The sequence below is a fragment of the Phaseolus vulgaris genome, chromosome 1, assembly GCF_000499845.2.
Source record: "Phaseolus vulgaris cultivar G19833 chromosome 1, P. vulgaris v2.0, whole genome shotgun sequence".
NCBI lineage: Eukaryota > Viridiplantae > Streptophyta > Magnoliopsida > Fabales > Fabaceae > Phaseolus > Phaseolus vulgaris.
Window position 1 is genome coordinate 26,347,636 of NC_023759.2, and position 21,484 is coordinate 26,369,119.

General features: G+C 33.3%; 1 protein-coding gene across 2 annotated transcripts in view; it reads left to right on the forward strand.

Moving 5' to 3' along the window:
* The first annotated feature begins 568 nt into the window (after positions 1-568).
* The window catches only part of LOC137813823 (polyribonucleotide nucleotidyltransferase 1, chloroplastic), a 61,742-nt gene continuing 40,826 nt past the window's right edge, over positions 569-21,484 (forward strand). The window contains exons 1-9 of one of the 2 annotated variants that reach the window (XM_068616265.1): positions 569-1,029; positions 4,698-4,766; positions 10,271-10,377; positions 10,473-10,515; positions 14,471-14,554; positions 16,591-16,655; positions 17,133-17,289; positions 18,437-18,493; positions 18,982-19,095. In XM_068616265.1, the coding sequence (XP_068472366.1) occupies positions 751-1,029; positions 4,698-4,766; positions 10,271-10,377; positions 10,473-10,515; positions 14,471-14,554; positions 16,591-16,655; positions 17,133-17,289; positions 18,437-18,493; positions 18,982-19,095 (975 nt within the window). In that variant the 5' untranslated portion in view covers positions 569-750. The remainder of the gene's footprint in view (positions 1,030-4,697; positions 4,767-10,270; positions 10,378-10,472; positions 10,516-14,470; positions 14,555-16,590; positions 16,656-17,132; positions 17,290-18,436; positions 18,494-18,981; positions 19,096-21,484) is intronic. The other variant, XM_068616266.1, reaches the window with a different exon arrangement.

Genomic DNA, 21,484 nt, shown 5'->3' on the forward strand with positions numbered 1-21,484 from the left:
AAATTATATTTAAATTAATTAGTAATTAAAAAACTCATATGATTATGTCTCTTTAATGTTATTTTATGATATAATTGTATTTTACTTACAATATATTTATATGATAATAAATTTGTATTATAATTTTCAACTATAAGATTATATAATTTATTTATTAATATGGAAGGAAATAAAAATTATATATATAACTACAATCATATAAAAAAAATTCAGAATTTATCTTTTTATTTAAATTTTGTTATCATAGAATATCTAAGAATTCTTTTATACAAAAAGTTTTACATTTTTTATGTAAAAATACTTTATAATATATTTTTGTAAAAATGTTTTACAGTTTTATAACTAAAAAACTAATATAAGATAAAATATAAAGTATTATTTTTTATTTAAATTTTATGTTAAATTAAAACTTAATTAAATTTAATTTTTATATTTGATTTGAGTGATTGTGGACAAATATCAACAGTTTTGAGATTTAGAAATCTTTTTGAGTTAAGAGAGGTGTAGGAAGAAATACAAAGGGTGCAGGAAGTATGAATGAAATACCGAATAAGAAAGCCCATAACCTGAGCGCGCGTCTGAACCAAATAGCAGAAGCGGATAACGGCAGCGTTTTCTCCTTCTCTCTCTTTCCTCTCTATCTATCACTCTCTGTTCCGCTCTCACTCTCACCACTCTCTCACTCTGAGAAGCAACAACTTCACCTCGCTCCACAGTCCAAAACCCTAACAGCGAAAGAATAATAAGACGATGCTAGCATGTCCTAGCAGCTCCCTCCATGGCCTCGCCACGCTGCAACGCCATTCACAATCACCTCACTTTCTCCTCTCCAATTCGCTCTTATTCCCTCCCTCTCCTCGACTGGCCACTTCCCGCAAATGCAACTTCCGCTCGCTTCTTTCTGGCAGGATTAGCCGCCGCTCCGCGGTCAGAGCATCCGCTAACTCACCGGAGGTGTCGGAGTCTGTCGTCGGCGACGGTGGCGCACTGCAACCGTATTCCGTGAAGATTCCCGTCGGTGATAGACATGTGAGTTTGGTTGCTTGAATTTCTTTCTGTTTTTGCGCTGTGTAGAAGTGTTTGGCTTGTTTTGGTTGGGACTGGGTTGTGGACTTAGAGGTTTGAATTATTTTTCAATTATTCAAATGTACTTGACAGATTGAAATTTGATTGTTTGGTCTTGTAAGAGAGTGGTTTTGCTTTAACTGTTGACTGAAATTTGAAAATGTTTCTCATAGCATAGTGAGCTACAGGATTTAAATTTTGGATATATTTATAGTCAGGTAAATAAAGGGAGTAGTCATCGGGTACTAATTGGTGAAGACATTTCAACCCAAAATACTTATTATCATCTCTCTCTCTCTCTATATATATATATATGTGTGTGTATTAATATAAATTATAAATATTTTAGAAGTTTTAATTTTTTTCAGCTTAAAGCGTTGACGTGAGAGAGATGCTAACTTTTCTTTTATTGAAAGATACTTTTACTTTTCTTTTGTAAAAGTTAAGTTACTAAATTTGTTTAAAGCATTTTAGAAAATGTGTTTGGCCTTGCTTCTTCTTCCAAGGAGAAGAGAAGTCCAAACCCAGCTGGGCAAACACTGCGTATAATTATTTATGCTTCCTTCTTCTGTCTCTTTGAAAGATTATCAATATACTTGATAGTTGTGCATCTTTTCTTGTAAAGGATTTATTGCAATTTTAATGTTGTTTAGGTCTGATTGAAAGTCTAAAGAGCCAAAGTTATCCATATTTGTGTTCTGAATTGTGAGGCTAATTTTTGAGTCATGAATCATAATCTGTATCGAATGTAAGATTCAGAAACAATGAAAAAGACTTCATTCAAATATATAATATTGGACCATATATATGGTTGAATTTAAGAGCTAACACAACTAAACCATAAGTCTCGTGAAATTATATTATTAGTTATATTATATTTAAGTTTGTGAAGCCTTTATTTTAGAAGAGTGGACATGAAATGAAACAATGAACAGCCAAACAGTGCATGCATTAAGTGAATAAGTAGCAAAAAAAGTAGTGAAATAATCAAATAGGGTAAGTTTGGAACTTATCCTTCAATTCCTTTTTTTAATGATTTAAGCTTATATGATTTCAATTTCTTTCAAGAAAATTAGTGAAAGAAAAGTAAAAAAAAGAAAAAGAATATTACGAATCGTTGAAGTATTTGATTTTTATTGATGATGCGATATTGCAGTGATTCACTTGTATGTAAGATCCAAAGTCATTTGAGATTCATCTTATGATATGAATCAATATCTAGCTGAATTGCATCGAATCATGGATAGTAATATTCTAATAGCTATGTCAAGAGAGTTTTACAGTGGAAAATTTAGGTACAGTTGGCTCTAGAGGGGTTGAGTGGAGTCTTTAACTCTTTTCACAGTGGATAACAACAACAGTCTAGTAGATTGTCTAGCTGATCATCTAATAGAAACATTTTTGTAGAACCATCTAACAAATGGTTTATCAAGAAGAATAGAGTAACCAACAAAGCATGAGTAACAAGAGTAACAAGAGATAAACACAAGAATTTATCCTGGTTCACCCATACCTGGATTACATATAGTCCCCTTAAGCAACGGCATAAGAGCTTCCACTAACCAACACACTTGGTTATAACGAGTATTCTTACTCTCCAGGTTATGAGTATTCTCATATCTTCAGGTTACACCTTCTTAACCTACCCCAGAGATTAAGAACTCTCAAGAAAATAAAGAATACTCCCAGAGAGAGCATAAAAAAGGCTCACAAGGGTATAACTTCACAATGTGAAGAAATACAATGGTTTAACACTCAACCCACAAGACTAGACGTGGTCACTATAACTCTTGTAATTTCAGCAAGATCATTTGAACAACTTGGCTTACCTTGCTTTTGTTCTTTACCTCTAATCCCTTTATATAGTTTTTCAAATCTGTCCTTTGATACTTGAATTGGTTAGTTTGATACTTGAATCTTCCTTTGTTCTTTTTGACGATAGACGCTTAAAACAGAAAACTTAGATTGCCAATGTTTCAATTTGTTTTTTCTTTGAACCTGTTTAAGAAACAAATTTGAAAGTATTTGCAATATGGATTAGTAAAAACAAATTAAAACATAATCAGAAAATCTTTTCATTTAAGATGAAACGTCATACTAAAATAGAGTACTCGAGATTTTTCATTATTCAAATTGTTTTTGTTAAAAAAGGTTTAGAAATATTTGCAATATATTAGAAATATATGTGCAAGATTTATTTGAACAAATTTGTTTAGGATAAGATAGATTTTAGAGTTTTAAAAATCAGGGTCAATTAGAGTCACTCCACAAAATATGTAGATTGAAATCTTTTCATTTTTGGATATAATATCTCTTTGATTGAACACACTTTTAGTAGATATATATGATTTAAAAGATTTTGTTTAATTCTTATAATCAAGAACCTGTTACATGTTTTGTTCATCAGACTGTCTATCATGAACAATTTATTAGACTGTCTGTCATGAACAAAAGTTGTAGACGCTTAGAGGATTTACTACATACTTACAAAACACTATTAGATTATTCAAATCACAAATAGAACATTCAGTATGAATTCTGTTATGCAATTAACAAGTTTTATCATATGGTCTATTATGAGCACATGCTATAGATGCTTAGAGGGTCTACTGAAAACTGTAGTTGTACAAAACATTGTTAGAACAATCAAGATACAAGTAACCCATTTATTTAGTTTTTGTTATCATCAAAACATAAAAATAGAAACTCCACTTATGATTTTCTGGTCATTAGACCGTCTAGTGGGTCATAGACTGTCTAGGGATTTAACAGACTGTCTAGGGGCTTGATAAATTGTCTAGGGGCTTAACAGACCGTCCAAGGGCTTAACAGACCGTCCAAGGGCTTAACAAATCGTCAATGGGCTTAACAGACCGTTCATGGGATTGACAAACTGTTTAGGGGATTAACAAACTGTCCAGGGTCTCAGCAAAAAATTTAAGAAGGATTGCTGGCTATTTCTTTGTGTAACCATGGGAAGGTGAAAGAGTCTTGGGTTTAATAGTTGTTGCCTTAATATATTGCCCTTAAGTTAAATACTAAGAGTTTCCCTTGGAACCTTGCTGCCTATGCCACACTTAAGAGTAAGGACTGGCAGGAAAGCAGGTAAAGTTGAGTGAAATAGAAAGGTTTGGATGGGCTGGGTGGAATATTCAGCTCTGCAGCAAAATCTCCATTGTTATGCTCTTGTTTTATTGTGTATTTTAGTTTTGATCATGACTTGTGTTCTAATGTTCTATTTTTGTAAGTTTGGGTTTATAAATGAAAAGTTTTTGAACTCAAGCTCATTAGTACTTACATTTAATTGGTTTGGAATGTTTGTTGATTAAGATGTGAATCACCCCTAATTTTTGGTTATCAACTAGGTGACTGTTGCAATAAGCATACTTGAGTCCATGGAAGTGACTGCCTTTTTGTAGCTTTAATATATATTTTTTTTATTTCTCTGCAAGATTTTATGTCCTTGAATGCATATATTTTTTTGTTAAATGACAAATCTTCATTTTATTTTTATGTTACATTATTGTTGTATCTAGGGTGTTGATGCAATATCCTACAATATCTTTATAGAATGGAAATGGTGCATTCGGTACTAGTTTGATTTACATATTAGGTTTTGTGGCATTTTACAGATATTGGTTGAGACTGGTCATATAGGAAGACAGGCAAGTGGCTCTGTTACAGTTACAGATGGAGAGACTGTAAGTTCCCATATTTCTTCTAGTAATTAGTTTATCCATGATTGCAAACATGATCACATGGATAAAAAATGTGTTAAAAGAAAAGAAAACTAATTGCTATCTGTGATCATATCTTAGGGTGCATTATGTTCTCAATTGTGTTAAAGGAAAAGAAAATTGATCATTATGTTCTCAATTGTGTGAAAAGAAAAGAAAATGGATCATTATGTTCTCGATGATGTTTATTTGTTTGTTTTAATAAACAAACAAGCTTATGCTTGATGTTAAGCTCAATCATATAAATGAGTTAAGCCGAAGCTTGATATTAAAAGCTCATGAATAGGGGTGGAGCTACTTGTATTTTGTGGGTGGTTATGCCTATGAAGCATGAACATGGACATGGATACAAAGATACAACTAAATTAAAAATTATAGGACATCATATATATATATATATATATATTTATATTTATATGATTATAAGTCTATTAAAATGTGCTAATTTTATAATCTAAAAAAATCAAGAGAAACAATTATAGAAAAGTTCTACAAAAGAAAAATTTATGCAAACTATCATGTTTGATCATCCTCATGAAAAAACAACTTCTAAGTTTGGTTCATCAATAGTTAAGCTAGCAATCTTAGAATCCCATTATCATCCAATGAAAAGTCATTTTTTGCAATATCCCACAATTTAGTTGTCTCTTCATTGTATTTTGAGGAGTTTCTTGAGGGAAGATGAACATATACTAGATTCTCTGCATTTTGAGGTGTTATCCCATTTTGTTTCAAGGAATGTATAAAGGAGTATGTACTCCAATTTCTTTCACAACAAGAAGAACACGGTTGTTCAAGTAACTTAAGTGCTATCTTTTGAAGTGTTGGTGCATGAGTTCCATGAATAATCTCCATTATGATTTTGAATCCATTTCACCTTTATCCCTACAAGAGTCAACATTGGCAAAACCTTCCGTTCCATTTGGGAAGTTTGCAAAAATCTATATATACTTGTCTCCTTACATGCACATCATCAAAGTACCTTTTAAAACATTTCTTCCTTTCATGAGTAAGTTCCATTGCTTGATATAGAAGTTTTTTTGAATCTTTACTTAGCCGTTCATGACTACAATATCTACAACATTATAAATATATAAACAAAAGTTAATATAATTCTTAAGATATGAGTTTTTGTCTAAATTAACCTTACAAAACAAGCTTGTAAGGTAAGGTTTGAACCATACTTATATATTCTAATTTGGCCTTATCTTTAAACGCGGGACTTTCAACATGCCCCTCACGCTTAGGAATGCACATCTCGATTGTGAGATTAGATAATTGTGGGTGGTTCAATAACGACTCGATAATGGGTGATACAATAGGTCGAACACATCTTACTAAGATAGACTTTGAATGACTCTGATAGCATCTCAAGAAATGAGTTTATGCCTAACTTAACCTTACAAAATCAACTTTAAGGTGGGTTTGCATCCCACTTATTATGTATATTATAATTTGGCTTAATCTCTAGTCGTTGTTGCATCTCCAATAATAATATTATAAATAAAAATGTTCATAGCAAAATATAGTCATAAATTTTTAATTTAAGAATATAATGTATTACCTTGATGAAGGGATGTGATACTCTTAGTCTAACAATCAATTAAGGATAAATAGTTAGTTTAGTACAACAAGTATTGACATATTTTTTTTTAGTACAATAAGAAAAAAAACTATAGTCTTTAGTACAACACCTTTAATTCTGCTAGTTTGATTTGAACTTTGTTATTGGTTAATATAATTGAACACGTGTTTGGTCTCTAATAATGATCACGTGTGTCTATTAAAGGAAAAAAGCAAATGGTAAAAGGCTTATTTCAAGGTTAACTGCATATTAATGTTAATATTACCTTCAATAAACACATAACAATTAATAAAGACCAAACACGTGTTCAATTACATCAACCAACTGAGTTCAAACAAAATTAACGAAATTAAAGTTTTTGTACAAAGACTTTTTGTACAAAGACTGTAATTTTTTCTCTTGTTGTACTAGAAACAAAATATGCCAATACTTGTTGTTCTAAATCGACTATTTACCCATCAATTATATTGAGTTTAATACTTCATAAAGGATGAATGCTCAATTTTTGTCTTTCTTTCATGTTAGTATATGACATTTCTCACATTTTCAATCATTGAATTTCATATGCCAAGTGAAGAGAAACTGTATTCATGTATGTTTTCCCAAGAACATCATTAATAGGGAAAGTGAATGCAAGTGTATAATTAACCTTTGTCTATCAATCATCAGCCAACAAAGTTTCTTGCACAAATTGTGCTTTATCCACATTATTCTCTTTGTTAGAAGACCTGATGCAATCCTAGCTTGCATGGCTTTGTGTCTTTTGTTTTATATGTTTGGGGTGCGGAATTTGGTGGCTAAAATGAGTGAAAGAAATCGTGAAGTATTGGTGTATGGAGAATGATAATGAAGCTCAAGAGAGGTTAGGCCAACTCGTTAGAGGTTCCATGCTAAAACACTTAGAAATAAGGCTAGCAAGGAGTGAGCTAAGAGACTAGTTGAGACTGAAATTTGGCAGCAATTCAATAGTCTATTCAAAGCTAATTTACATGGGGGCTAACACTTGTATTTATAGTGCTATGGGCAGCCAAGGTGCAAGATTTAATCCTAAAAACTCTCCACTCATAGAAGGACAAGTGAATCTTTCTAATTGGAGCAAATCCTCTCAACTTAGAGGTTGACAAGTGTCCTCCTCTATTGGAGAGTATCCTCTCCATTCCTATGAAGACAAATGGCCTTTTAGCATTGGTAGGAATCCTCTCCATTGAGGGGATGACATGTGGACCTTCATGCCTTCCTTGCCATTCCATGCTTTCTATTTGCACTCTAGTAATTTATTTGTGCACCCTAGATGTTCCAGAGTGTCAATGGGTCCAAGGAGGCTCAATTGTAACTCTAGCTAGACTTTTTTTTTTCTATTTACACCCTACTCTAATCGGCCCAATACATGGCCCAAAACATGACCCAAGAAAATGGTCCATACACAAGCCCAAAATAAAGCCTATACTATATACAATGTTTATAGAACTAGAGAAAAATGGAAGAGAGACAACAATTAATTCTCCTTGAGATGAGAGTCTTCTGAGCTCCTTTTCTGCTTCCAGTCTTCTTAGCCAAATGTTTCGAGGCTGGATGAGTTTTCATCAAGACCATTCATCACTAATAACCATCTCCTAAAGTTCTTTTTACTAACTTCTAAACCTCTTAAGCATAACTATGGCTGGAGAAAATCTTGTCGAAGCAACAAAAAGCAACTTGAAGAGTTGAAGTTATTGAACATTGATAATCTCATAGAGTACACCACAAATTATGTTTCCAATTTTTGTGATCCAAGAACATTGCTGGTTACTATCATTCTTTCTTTCAGTATTTTTGGTTGCACAAATATTTTTCAATGCAAGATTGGAGGTGTGCACTACACAAAGAGTCTAATAGATCGAAGGAAATTCTAATTCCATTAGCATTCTTGTTGCCTCATAAAATTAAGTTTTTAATATAGGTAGCATCATCTGCAATTTATGTGATCCAAGAACATTGTTGGTTAGTATCATTATCTCTTTAGTATTTTTGGCTGCACAAATATTTCTTTGACATTGTCATCTTCTCTGAGTCGTGTCTTTTCTCATCTCTTCAAAGAGGGGTGTGTGAGGGTTTTGTTTTGCCCACCACCACATTGTTCTCTATTTAATTTTTCCTATTATATTTTTATCTATTTTTTAAAATTTTAATACTAGTAGCGGACTTTGTTCTTTCTTTATTATTTATTCTCTATGTTGGATCTGTTTGTTTTTAGATTTTGTATTTTTTTTTCTATTTCTTGTTTAGTTGCAAAAATTTTACAATGTTTGGAAGTGGGACTGGTTTAAATTCTTCTAAGGCCAATGTAAATGCATCCTCACTTCCTAGACCTAGAAGTAAAAATGTTGTAGGACATGATAAATGTTGGGTGGAAACGTGGAAATGACATTTTGGGCAATGGAAAAAAGTTAATTGTAATTATTGGTCAAAGACATTCAATGGAGGAATGTTCAAATTCAAGCATCATCTTGCCGGTACTAGATATGATTTTGAACCTTGTACCTTAGTGCTGGATGAAGTTAAAATTGCAATGATGAAAGTGTTGGCATCAACTAAGGAGGCATCAATGAAGAAAAGAGTGCTGAATAACATTGAAGAGTTTGATGATGAACAAAGTGAAGGGGTGAGTACCACTCAATGTAGTAGTAACATGTTCAAAAATAAAGGAAAGGAAAAATCAAGTGATGATGTACAAGCTACTTTAAATCAGTTGTACAGAAAAGGGATTAAAGAAAAGTTGATGCTCAAGTTGTTGAAGAGGGAGATATTGAGTCTGATGATGAATAGATTATTTTAGAGGGAAATAATATTGAGGTTGAGCAAGTTCAAGGTGAAGGTAATGGTGGAAATGTTGATTAGTTGGACCAAGTTCAATTGGTCCAACTCTTGATGCACTTGATCTTGATAATATAGTTTCTGATGCTACTGTTGATGATGCACACTTTTTATCCTAGGAAGAGCTTGATGGTGATGAAGATGATGATGATTTTGGAGATGATGTTATTAGAGGATTGGAGATGGAAACTTGAGTTTTTTTTCCCACTTTTAGTTATTTAATTGTTGTGCCTCAAGAATTTATGTTATGTAATTGTATGAACTTATCTATTTTGGTGTAGTTTCAATTTACATAGTAGTCATGTGCACTAGTAAACTTAGTTATTTCATCATTATGGAATTATTGTTTACTATTTTGATTAATTATGATGTTGAAATGTTGAATTAGTATATTATATTTTTTTTCAGACAATGTAGACTCTTATGAGTCAACAAGTCGAGTTTACGTAGACTCTCAAGTCTAATAACCTTGAGTATAACTCTATCCTTGCTCATGAATAACCCAAGAATATTTCATTTACTATAATGAAAATGTCTTTTAATTAATAAATTAATAAATTTGAAAATTCCATCAAGAATGTATTTGATAATAGGAGTAAAAGATCAAACTTTAAATGACCTACAAAAAACGAGCTGAAGCTTCATATTTTTTCGACTAGTCAAGTCTAAGCTTTAAATTTGGCTTGTTTAAATAATTTTGTGAAGCTTAAGCATCACATTTGCAAGCCAAGTTTGAACTTTGAACTTTGAACTTTAAGAGTTCATCTTTTCTTTACTAGTTTACATGTCCAATATTTTTCTTCTTTTACAAAAAAGGCAATTATAGAAAATTTATTGTATTGTGGGTTCAAAATATGGTTAGTTTTTCTATGTACATTCTTTAAAAATTGGGTCAAAATTTGTTGTTATGTACATTCTGCAAATATATTATTAGCCTACTCAAGTAGAAAATGTACTGTTTTTTTGCCATAAAAGGAAAATTCAGCATTTATTCTTTTGAAAATTCAAGCTGCTGTTTTTATTATTGTAGATTGTGTACACTACTGTTTGCTTGGATGATGTTCCTAGTGAACCATCTGACTTTTTCCCCCTTTCTGTTCATTATCAAGAGCGATTTTCAGCAGCTGGTCGTACTAGGTATGGCATATACATTTCTGTTTCCAGATTTCTTTTTACTTATTGCATGATTTTTTTTATTTAGTTGTTTAATACTTCAATTTACAATTTTTCAGTGGAGGGTTTTTTAAGCGAGAAGGAAAGACAAGAGACCATGAGGTACTGTTTTTCTAGCCATTAACTGTGGCTTTACAGTAATGTCAATTGACAAATGATCTTATCCTGGACACCCATCTTAAATTTCAACAATTTGTGACATATACTGGCATTTTGCTTTCCTCTGTGCTTGAGATTCACTTTACTTACACGGTCAATTATTGATAGAAAACTGATACACTGATTTCTTATTATGAAAAGGGTAAAAGATACTAGATGAATATGAGACTTTGTTAACATAAGGCTATATATACAGAGCTTAGTTACAAGTTAGCTGTAACTGTCTAATAGAACAGTTACACTTGCCAACAGTACTGCTGCTATAACAAAAAACAACTTTCTCACTGAAACAACAGCACTGACAGACTCAATACATGTCAAACAGAGTATTAGACTCACAATTATGATCAACACTTGCATTCTAGTTTCCAATCAGCAAAACAATGAAATGTGGAGAGACTGGAAGATGCCTGACTATGCTGCTCCCCCTCCTCTGTGTTGCTATTATGCTTTTGCTTAAGGAGGACCCATTGTTCTCCTTTTTACGTGAAAGTAAATACTAACAAAAACCTTACCACTGTTTAAGGTTAGCTATATCATTTTTTACATAAAAGTAAATAATAGAGGAAATTCAGTCAAAGATACTTATTAAAGGAAAAGAAAGAATAGGGTCACTCCCTTGTGTTAGGTTATGTTTATATAAGAAAAGAAACATATGGGCTAAGCCCATTACATAAATATGAAATATCTAACAATATCTCATAATATCTATTAATATATAATTGAAAGTGATAAGCAATTAGGATGGCTGAAACTCATCATGCAGACATTGTATTTGTACTAAACGCATGGATGAGGACATACTATATATTTGAAAATGATAAAGACCAAATGAGAGTACAAGTATTACATCTTGTAAGGGTTTAGTAAAAATATTTGCTAATTGATTATTTGAATTAACAAACTCAGTCTTGATATCTCCCGATATAATCTTTTCTCGAATGAAATGATAATCAATCTCAATATATTTGGTCCTTTCATGAAAAACTGGATTTGAGCTAATATGAAGAGCAACCTGATTATCACATATAAGTGTCATTTGAATGACCTCTCCAAATTGCAATTCTTTAAGCAATTGTTTAAGCCAAATAAGCTCACAAGTAGCCGATGCCATAGCTCTATATTCTGCTTCTGCACTAGATCTTGCCACAACACTTTGTTTCTTGCTCTTCCAAGAGATCAAGTTATCACCAATGGAGACACAATAACCGGAAGTTGATCTTCTATCAGATGGAGATCCTGCCCAATCAACATCTGAATAACAAACAACTTTAGTATGATTATTATGACCATATAACAAACTTTTTGCAGAAGAGCCTTTAATGTACTCCACTATACGAATGACTGCATTCCAATGATCTTCACATGGAGAATTAAGAAATTGACTCACCACACTGATTGCGAAGGAAATATCAGGACGAGTAATAGTGAGATAGTTCAATTTTCCAACTAATCTTCTGTACTTCTCAGGATCTGAAAGAGGCTCTCCCTGATTGGGTAGAAGCTTGACATTGGGATCCATGTGAGTATCAATAGATTTCAAATTCATCAACCCAATTTCCTCCAAAATACCCAATGCGCATGAGAGATAACAATACCAATATTGGATTGTGCTACCTCAATCCCCAAGAAATATCTGAGTTTGCCAAGAACTTTGGTATGAAAGTGTTGACAAAGGTGTTGTTTTACTTGTGAGATGCCATGGTGATCAATGCCTGTAAGAACAATGTCATCAACATATACTATAAGATAGATACACCCAACACTCGAGTGACGATAAAAAACTGAATGATCTACTTCACTAAAATTAGGGTTTAATGGTTATGTAGTGTGATTTAGGGGATTAGGGTTTTGGTTTTTTTAGGTGGCAAAGTGGGGCGGGCCGGCCTGCTGAAAAAAAACGCAGGGCGGGTTGCTTATTTCAACCCACTGGCCCGCTTAGGCCCGCCCCACATAACCCGCAACTCGCGCGGGCCTAGTGTGGGGTGGGGCGGGTTGGCCCGTATAACTCGCATAATTTTAAAATGTATAATTTTTTTTTGCACCCCCATATTTTCTTCATGTAGCCTCATATTTCACATTCCGAAATTTTTAATAACATTTTACTACTCATGTCTCATGAAAATAGTATTATGAGATCATTTACCTAATACATCTAAATAAAAGAAAATCAAAATTTTTATTTAAAAAATATTTTTTAAAGAATTATTTCTTATGCGGGACGGGCTAGAAAAATTAGCCCGCAAATTCTATGTGGGGCGGGCCGACCCGACCCGCTTTTTGTGGGCCAAGTACGGGGCGGGCCAGCCCGCATTGCCACCCCTAGTTTTTTTAATTGGGCTGCAGAATACAAGATGGGCTTCATATTGGATTTTTTTTATTTAGTTGAGCTGCAAAATTATGTTTGTATTTTTTAATTGGTAAAAGTTGCTGCAAATTTTTTTTTTGGGCATAAATTGAATTTGGAGGAGCTGTATATTTGTATGAACTTACGAATATAAAAAGTAAACTCTTACGAATGTATGAGTCGAGTCTACGTAGACTCGCGAGTGTGACAACCATGTTTGAAAGGATTCTGAAGTAGGGCAAGATTGGAGACACGAGGTAGCCATTTGTCTATGGATATTATCTTTGGTTCCCAAGCCTTCAAGAATGAAGCCTGATAAGAAATTACTAGATAAGCCTTCCTTAAAGACTGATGTTTTAGTTTTTCTACACAAATGAGACAACAAGCATGTGATAGTGCAATGAAACAATAACTGGATGTACTTTATTTAAGCAACCCAAATAAACATAAGAAATGGGTGCACTTTAGGCAACCCTAAAAATCAAGGGACCGCAACTAAGGCGACAACAAATAATACGAGGAAGCTGAGCCCCTAGATCGGGGGCTCTAGTACCAACTTGAAAAGGGTTTGAGTATATGAGAGAATGGATCTTTATTGAATTGATTCAATTTGAAATAGTACATGGGGATGTATATAGCGATCTCTATTCCTAAAGTAATGATTACATAAGATCTCTAATATCTTACAACACCACACTTGTAATGATTACAGTATCTTGTAACTCAACAAAATATTTTCTCCTAACTCAACACTCTATTATCAATTAAGAATAATGATTTTAAAAAATATTTTCGGTGGTTGCTTTTCAAGAGTTGGAGTGCTGAATTAGGTAAAGAGGCCATGCTGCTGATGGAAAGAGTCCAAATAAATCCCTGTTTAGCATGTATTTCATGTGTTGAAGCTGGAAGTCCAAATAAACCCCTGTTAAGCATGCATTTCATGTGTTGAAGCTGGAAAACGTGATTGAATTTCTTATGGGCTTGAAATGATGATTCTGAAAAGCCACTTGAAGTTGTCAGTCATCGACCTCCCACCAAGTGGACCTATAGAATGAGGAAGCCCAGCAATACAATTGGGCCTGGGCTGTAGTCTAGAATCTATGAAACTAACAAATAGGAAAGTTGAAGGAAAGGGGGGCAGTTAATCAGTGTGTAATTGGTTGGGAGGCTCTAAAACACGTAGTAATCTTATACTCTTCCTTTCATGTTTTCTTTTTCAGTCTCTGTTCTTTCATCTCTGTTTGGGAATGTTTCCCTGGAGATTATCATCAATAGATTGGCTATGTTTACAGAAATCTTTTTATAGATTTAACCAGTTCTATGATTATGTACTAGGAGTTGGTGTGGTTGGGAAGTTTCTAAGCGTTTTTGACTGATTCAACTTCACTTAATATTGGCTTCTATGTTTTATTTACAATTTGGACGAACTGTCTTCTACAATATATTTTATAGAGAAGGTGATATCTTATTTATATAAATGTTTTGTTATCTGTAAAAGGTTTTCTTTTTAATTCTTGTCCTTAACTTTTCATCGCCATCTGTTGCTTGCAGGTTCTTATTTGTAGATTAATTGATAGGCCTCTACGTCCTACCATGCCAAAGGGATTCTATCATGATACTCAAATATTATCTTGGGTATAGTCCTTAGAATTTCACTTCTTAAAATTTTGTTGTTAGTGTCTACCTTTGCTTTATGTGCTCGTGGTCCAAATTTATTGTCTTGGGATAGAACTGCTGTTAAAAGAGTTCAACAATTATATTACAAAATTTTAGAAAGATATAACATCCATTGACCATTTATTAAATTTCAAGAAAAATATCAGATTGAGGAAGTTAATTTTTTCTTAATTGACTCAATTTATATATTTAAATAAATTATCAATAATTTTAAAACTTGTGAAAATTGAGATCCTACCTAGGAATGGAAAATAGGGAAAAGTATGCAATCCATGGGATTACAAAACTAGATAATGAAATTCTACTCCTCTGGATCCATAATTTTTTGAAAATGCATTAGTAGGTCACATGCTCCTCATGAGTCACAATCTCACATGTGCTAAAGTTACAATGCACGAAGCTAAAACACCAAAAGAAAATAGTCCAATCAGAGTAGTCAATTGTGTGCATTCACACCAGTGCACCGCACCCTAAGGGGGAAGGTTGCATCACATTAGACCTTGGGGTTGCAGTCGTTGCATGACAAAAATCACAAGAGATTCTTTTTTGGTGGTCTTTGCTGTGATTTATGTTTGACTTAAGGGACGGAGACTGAGAAATACTGGTGAAGAGTGGGTTCACCAAAAAAAAATTGAATCCTAACCCTATGCTCTAGATACCATATTAAAATATGAAAAGAAGAATAGGATAAATCCCTTGTGTATATTGAACACATAAGGTTATGTTTATATAAAAAAAGGAACATATGGGCTAAGTACATTACATAAATAGAAATATCTAATAATATTTATATTATCTCATAATATCTAATAATATATAATAATATCTAACATCTTACATAGAACACTCTCCCATGACCAATTCAGGGTTGTTATTAAAACCTCTTTTAAAGCAAAGGTTCAGCCTCTCTCTATTTGTGAATACCTAATATGCAAGACCCTCCTCGTTGTGATGCATTAGCAGTACTATTTTTATTTAAAAATTATTCGTCATGTACTAATAATCTACTTAGGTTAAAGTAATGGCCATCTCACTTGTATTTTCTCCCTGTAATGGTTTTTGAAGGCAGCCTGTCCATGCCACTTTATACTTTTGACTACTGAGTCACACTCTACATATTTCTAGCAAACTATTAAACCATGATTGTGATAGCCATCATTGTCCCGTTAATCTTTATCTTCTTCAATTCTTACAAAGTGGTTTAGGTTTAACTCAACTCTGTAAGGTCAGTAATGCCTCACTTATATTCTGTATTTTTACATTATCTTTGGTCAATGTAGGGAAATACTTTCTCACATCCAATACTATTGTTCATGGTATAATACGGTGACTGGTCCTTTTAATAGATTTGGGATAGGCTCTGACACTCCTAAGGCGTTGTCATTTCTTAGTGAAAGTCCAAAGAATGGAATTGAGTTAATCTCTACACATGTGTAGCAAATTTTGGAGTTCTCTATGTTCATCCCACAAGAATTGGACCATTGCACTGGATTTTTAGTTTTAACTCCGGCCATGACTACTACTGGACTGCAAAAACTTTGTAATCCTTGAGATCTTCTCGTTTCAAGCTTAATTATTTCTTCAACAATCAATTCCATACAATATCACATGTTTTAAAGTTGTTGTAGGTTTCATTTAAGCTTAAGCAATACCATTTTGTCATAGACACTCATCCATTTTGTTTATTCATTTTACAAAATTTATAGATAAATAGTTGTGGGAAAACATTAATTTTTATTATTATTTTCTTGTTGGCTTCAAAGTAGGTTTTAGGAAATACCATATGTTGAAAACCTCGTACCTGCATGTGAAACAGGACCGCTATCACCCTTTGCTTTGTTCTTTGTCTGTTAACAACTGAATGATGTTTATTTCATTACTCTGCTATTATGAAATGATGTATTTGTCATGCTTTTGTTCATTTTTATTTGGTGTATTGTAGTGACTGTACCTTGTGGAAATTTCACATGCTTTTTGTCTACTGTAAATTTTAGGTTTTGAGCTATGATGGACTGCACTCCCCTGATTCTTTGGCTGTCACTGCAGCTGGTATAGCAGTGTAAGTTCGTCATTCTGTTTGCTGGCAACTGAAGGACATTAGACCCCATGCAAAATGCTATTTATTTCCTATTTAAATTATTAAAATACTTCTTACTCTAATTTTTGTTTGCCAATACATAATACCGATGATAATTCAATGAAAGGGGAAATAAACAAAAGAAGAAAGGAGGATGAGATGATGGGATAATCCAATATAAGATGTAAAAATAAGGCACATATGTATTTTGACACAAACAAAGATAGACGTCAGTAGTCCTGAGATATCTTTGTCACATGCATTGTGCTATCTAAACATGCTCACTAGCACTCTTCATGGCTATTTATTGGAGATTTCACATCGATTAGAGTTATGGTCAAATTATATAGTATATTATATAGGTGAGGACAAACTTTGTTTTAGAAACAGTTTTTGGTAGGGTTGTGATATGTCTAAACTCACATTTAAGACTATTAAGCTTAATCGTTTAATTTCCAGTGCTCTTTCAGAAGTACCAATGTCAAAAGCAGTTGCTGGGGTTCGTGTTGGTCTTGTTGGTGATAAGTATATAGTAAATCCTACAACTAAGGAGATGGAACACTCTGAATTGGACCTCTTGCTGGCTGGCACAGATGGATCAATACTGATGATAGAGGTAAAACATTGTCCTTTCATGTGAACAACAGCATGATAGGAATACCAATATACTGATAGAGCATGTTAGATAATTATTTGTAACTTGCTTGCAATAGAAAATCATGCTTGTATAGCTATCCTAATATTTTGGAACTAGAAAATAGAAATATCTATGAAGGTCATAGACATTATCTTACTCTTCATGCAATACAACTATTTGTTCTGTATATGTTTTGCTTTAGCGTTTTTTCCCAGTTATTATGATAAACTCTGATCACTCAGACTCAAAGGATGAGCCTAGAGGCAAATGATATGATAAATAGCTTGCCATGATTTGATGCTAGAATACATATACAAGAAGGCCAGTATCCTCATTCCTGCACTTGAATAAATAACATGGAGAAAGCAGTGTGTTCAACCTACACTATTGTACCTTTTATTGATGGATATATATAGGTTATAAAAAGAGGCAAGTCACTTACCTTAAACCCTAACCCTAAAGCTGGGTACATACAAAAGAAATAATAATAAAATAACATTGCATTTCAACACCTGCTTTTGCAACCTGCTTGCTGAGATTAATAATTTACCTAGCCTGCAATTTGGTTGGGAGTGATTCAGAGTTCTAAAATTTGTCTCATTTTCACATTCTCTTTCTGTTTCAACTTGGCATATAAATAGATTATCACATATAAAGACCAACTGTGAACTGCAAAATGAAGAGACTTTCAGGAAGGCCAGCTGAGTTACCCTTTAGGATATTTATTTTGAAACAAATTTAATCGTGAAAACAGATGTTAGATGAAGTTTTATGTCATTAAGTTCAAATAATTGAAACTCATAATTAACATATTTGTAATCCTTATCCAAATCAAGTACTTGCAATCTCAACAATTATTTTTACTTGACCCGCAGCTGTCAGCCGAGAAGAGATTCAAAATTTTTCCTGCCCTTCTAATTTGTCAGTATTTTGAAAGCCAAGACCTTTCACCACTTTCAGCTGTCTTAGAGTCAAATTGCAGGAAATTGCATTGGTTGGTATAAAATAATAATGATAAAATCATATCATTGCAGAATCTAAAATATGTTGAATGTGAATCATGATTCTGGAAACTCTTATGGTTGTACTTTTATGCTGGCTCAACTGGTATATATATTCATTGCAGGGCTATAGCAATTTTATTCCAGAAGAAAAGTTACTCAGGGCTGTCGAAGTTGGTCAGGTTATTACCTTATAGTAGTACTATGTAGATAAGCTTATAAAACCCATTGTTTCTTAAATTATTATTTGTGCTGCATCATGCAAGACATTTATTTGTGGCCATTTGATATAGAGCACTGAAAGCAAAGAGTCTCCGCACAGGATTTTGATCTTTAAAATTGTTGTTGTTATCTACTTACAAATTTAACAATTTGAAAATATTTCAAAACAACCTTTTTGCTATCTACATCTATCTGTGTTGTTAAAAACTTCAATTCATTTTTCCATGACTATTATTGCTTGGAGCATATGAATATTTCACTAAAAAAGCTTATGTAGTGCAAGAGTAAGCTATGTGCCTCCATCCATAGCAGGATTTTAGTTATAGTGGAATTGTGATGTTTACAGTTTAGACATTTCCATCTTTGTGTGATCTGTTTTCTTTGATAGTTTATGAATAGGCCTGCTTAATGTTGATTGTATTATATTTTTCCTGTTGTTCACTATCAGGATGCAGTAAGAGCAATCTGTAATGAGGTAGATGCTTTGGTTAAGAAGTGTGGGAAGCCAAAGATGTTGGATGCCATCAAGTTACCTCCTCCTGAACTTTATGAACATGTTGAAGTATACTCCTTACTATCCTTTATCATTTTCTGCTATTAGTTTAGTCCAAAACTTTAGAATTACTCCTCATTTGTGAATGTCTATCTAAGGGCTTGTTATTCTCCCCTTAACAATTCCTACATTACTTGACAGCTCCTCTATAGTTTGTATATTACATGATTTTGTTGTTTGTTTGGACAATAGTGCTTCACAAGATTAATGCTATTGACTTAACGTGGGTGGGAACAGTGGCCAACAATAGGACAAATCACAAATATTAGCAAGTTAATCATAAAGGCTGAAGAAAAAGAATACTGAAATCAAACTGCAATATCTAAGCCAAATTTGGGGATTCTAAGAAGTAGAATGAGTGTGTTGAAAATATAGAGTTGAGTTTAGGTAGGAGTCCTATAAAGAAAGGAAGCTCTCAATATCAATGTTATGAAACTTGAGGATCGTAAGAGGATCAGAAATGGGATAAAAAATCATAACTTGAGGAGCATAACTCGACTCATAAATGTTACTAGTATATGAAAAATTATATTTATAAACATGTGCATCCATTAAAAATAATATAGATGATAAAGATAACCATACATAATAATAAATCTTTAAGTAGTAAGATTCAATATATAACAACTAAAAATAGTTTCGTAATTAATAAAGTGTTTATGCATAAAACAACTAATAAATTCATAAATATTTTATACAAACAAACTAACCAAGGAAATCCTTCATATTAAACATAGGATAATCATTGTCATCCTCCACATGATCTTCATTTTCATTAATGTTATTTCCTCCATGACCTTCATCATAGTTGAAAGGAAAAATTGAATATATTTTTGAATGTGTTTACAAATGTGATTGCAGTGTAAATTTATAGACTATTTACAACCTAATTAAGGAAATAAACAAGTAAAACAAGAAATAATAGGTAATTAAAGCTATACAAATCAAATCAAATCACCAAAAGATACTAAATCTATCCTAATAAAGAGAAAACAAAATCTGCACTAATTATGGAATAATTATCTCCTAATTATGCAACACTCCCCCTCCAGCTCCAGCTGGTGAATGTATATCTATCATTCCCAGCTTGCTTGCAAGTAAGATCTTTGAAATGTTTTATGGGAAGCCCCTTAGTGAACATATCTGCCAATTGGAGTATTGGAGTTTTGAAGGAATGTACTCGGTGACTATAAGATCATTATCCAACTTTTCCTTAATGAAATGTCGGTCTATCTCGACATGCTTAGTTCGGTCATGTTGAACTGGATTGTGTGCAATACTAATGACGGACTTATTCTCACACGCCAAACCCATAGGAGCTTTATATTTTATTTTGAGGTCATCGAGTATGATCTTCATCCATAATAGTTCACAAACCTTTTGAGCCATGGCTCTAAATTCTGCCTTTGCACTTGAGCTTGTGTTGGAGATCTCACATCGACCAGAGATTGAGATAATTCATTCTTTATAAGTGGCTGCAAACCTCACCTCATAAGCCGGTTTTATGAGGCTGAGTTAGGCTTAAAGTTCACTTCATAATACGGTATCAGAGTCATTTTCGAGTCTATCCTAGCTAGTGTTGGTTGGGCTTATCAGGCCACCCGTTATCGGACCGTTATCGGACCACCCATAATATGTTGTCCCTCGCACGAGCTATCAGTCTCAGTGTGACGTGGTGTGTTGGAGATCCCACATCGACTAGAGATTGGAGTAATTCATTCTTTATAAGTGTGTGCAAACCTCACCCCATAAGTCGATTTTATGAGGTTGAGTTAGGCTTAAAGTCCACTTCATAATAGCTTGCAACTACATTTTGTTTTTTGCTCCTCCATGTTGCCAAATTTCCACCCAAGAACATGCAATAACCTGTGGTGGATCTCCTATGAACAATTGATCCTGCATATCCAACATCAGTATATACTTTCATGGATAAGTTTTCCCCTTTTTTGAATAGCAATCATTTCTTTGGAAAGGCTTTTAAGTATTAAATAATTCTATTTACTACCTGCAAGTGTCTTTCTTTTGGATCATGCATGAATTGTCTAACCACACTAACTGCATAGGCTATGTCTGGCCTAGTGTATGATAGATAGATAAGTTTTCCCACAAGTGTTTGATATTGTGTCTTCTCCACCTTTGGGCTTTCCTCTTCATTCCCAAACCTATGATTTTGCTCTATTGGCACTTCAGTGGTCTTACACCCCAACTTACTAGTCTCTTTTAGGAGATCAAGGGTGTATTTTCTTTGAGAAACAAAGATGTCCTGTCTAGAGTAAGCCACATCCAAGGAAGTACTTCAGCTTCTCAAGACCTTCATTTGAAATTGAGTAGCCAATCTCTCCCTCAAAGTCTGTTTTTTAGTTTCATCATCATTTGCAATAATCATCCTGAGACCAAA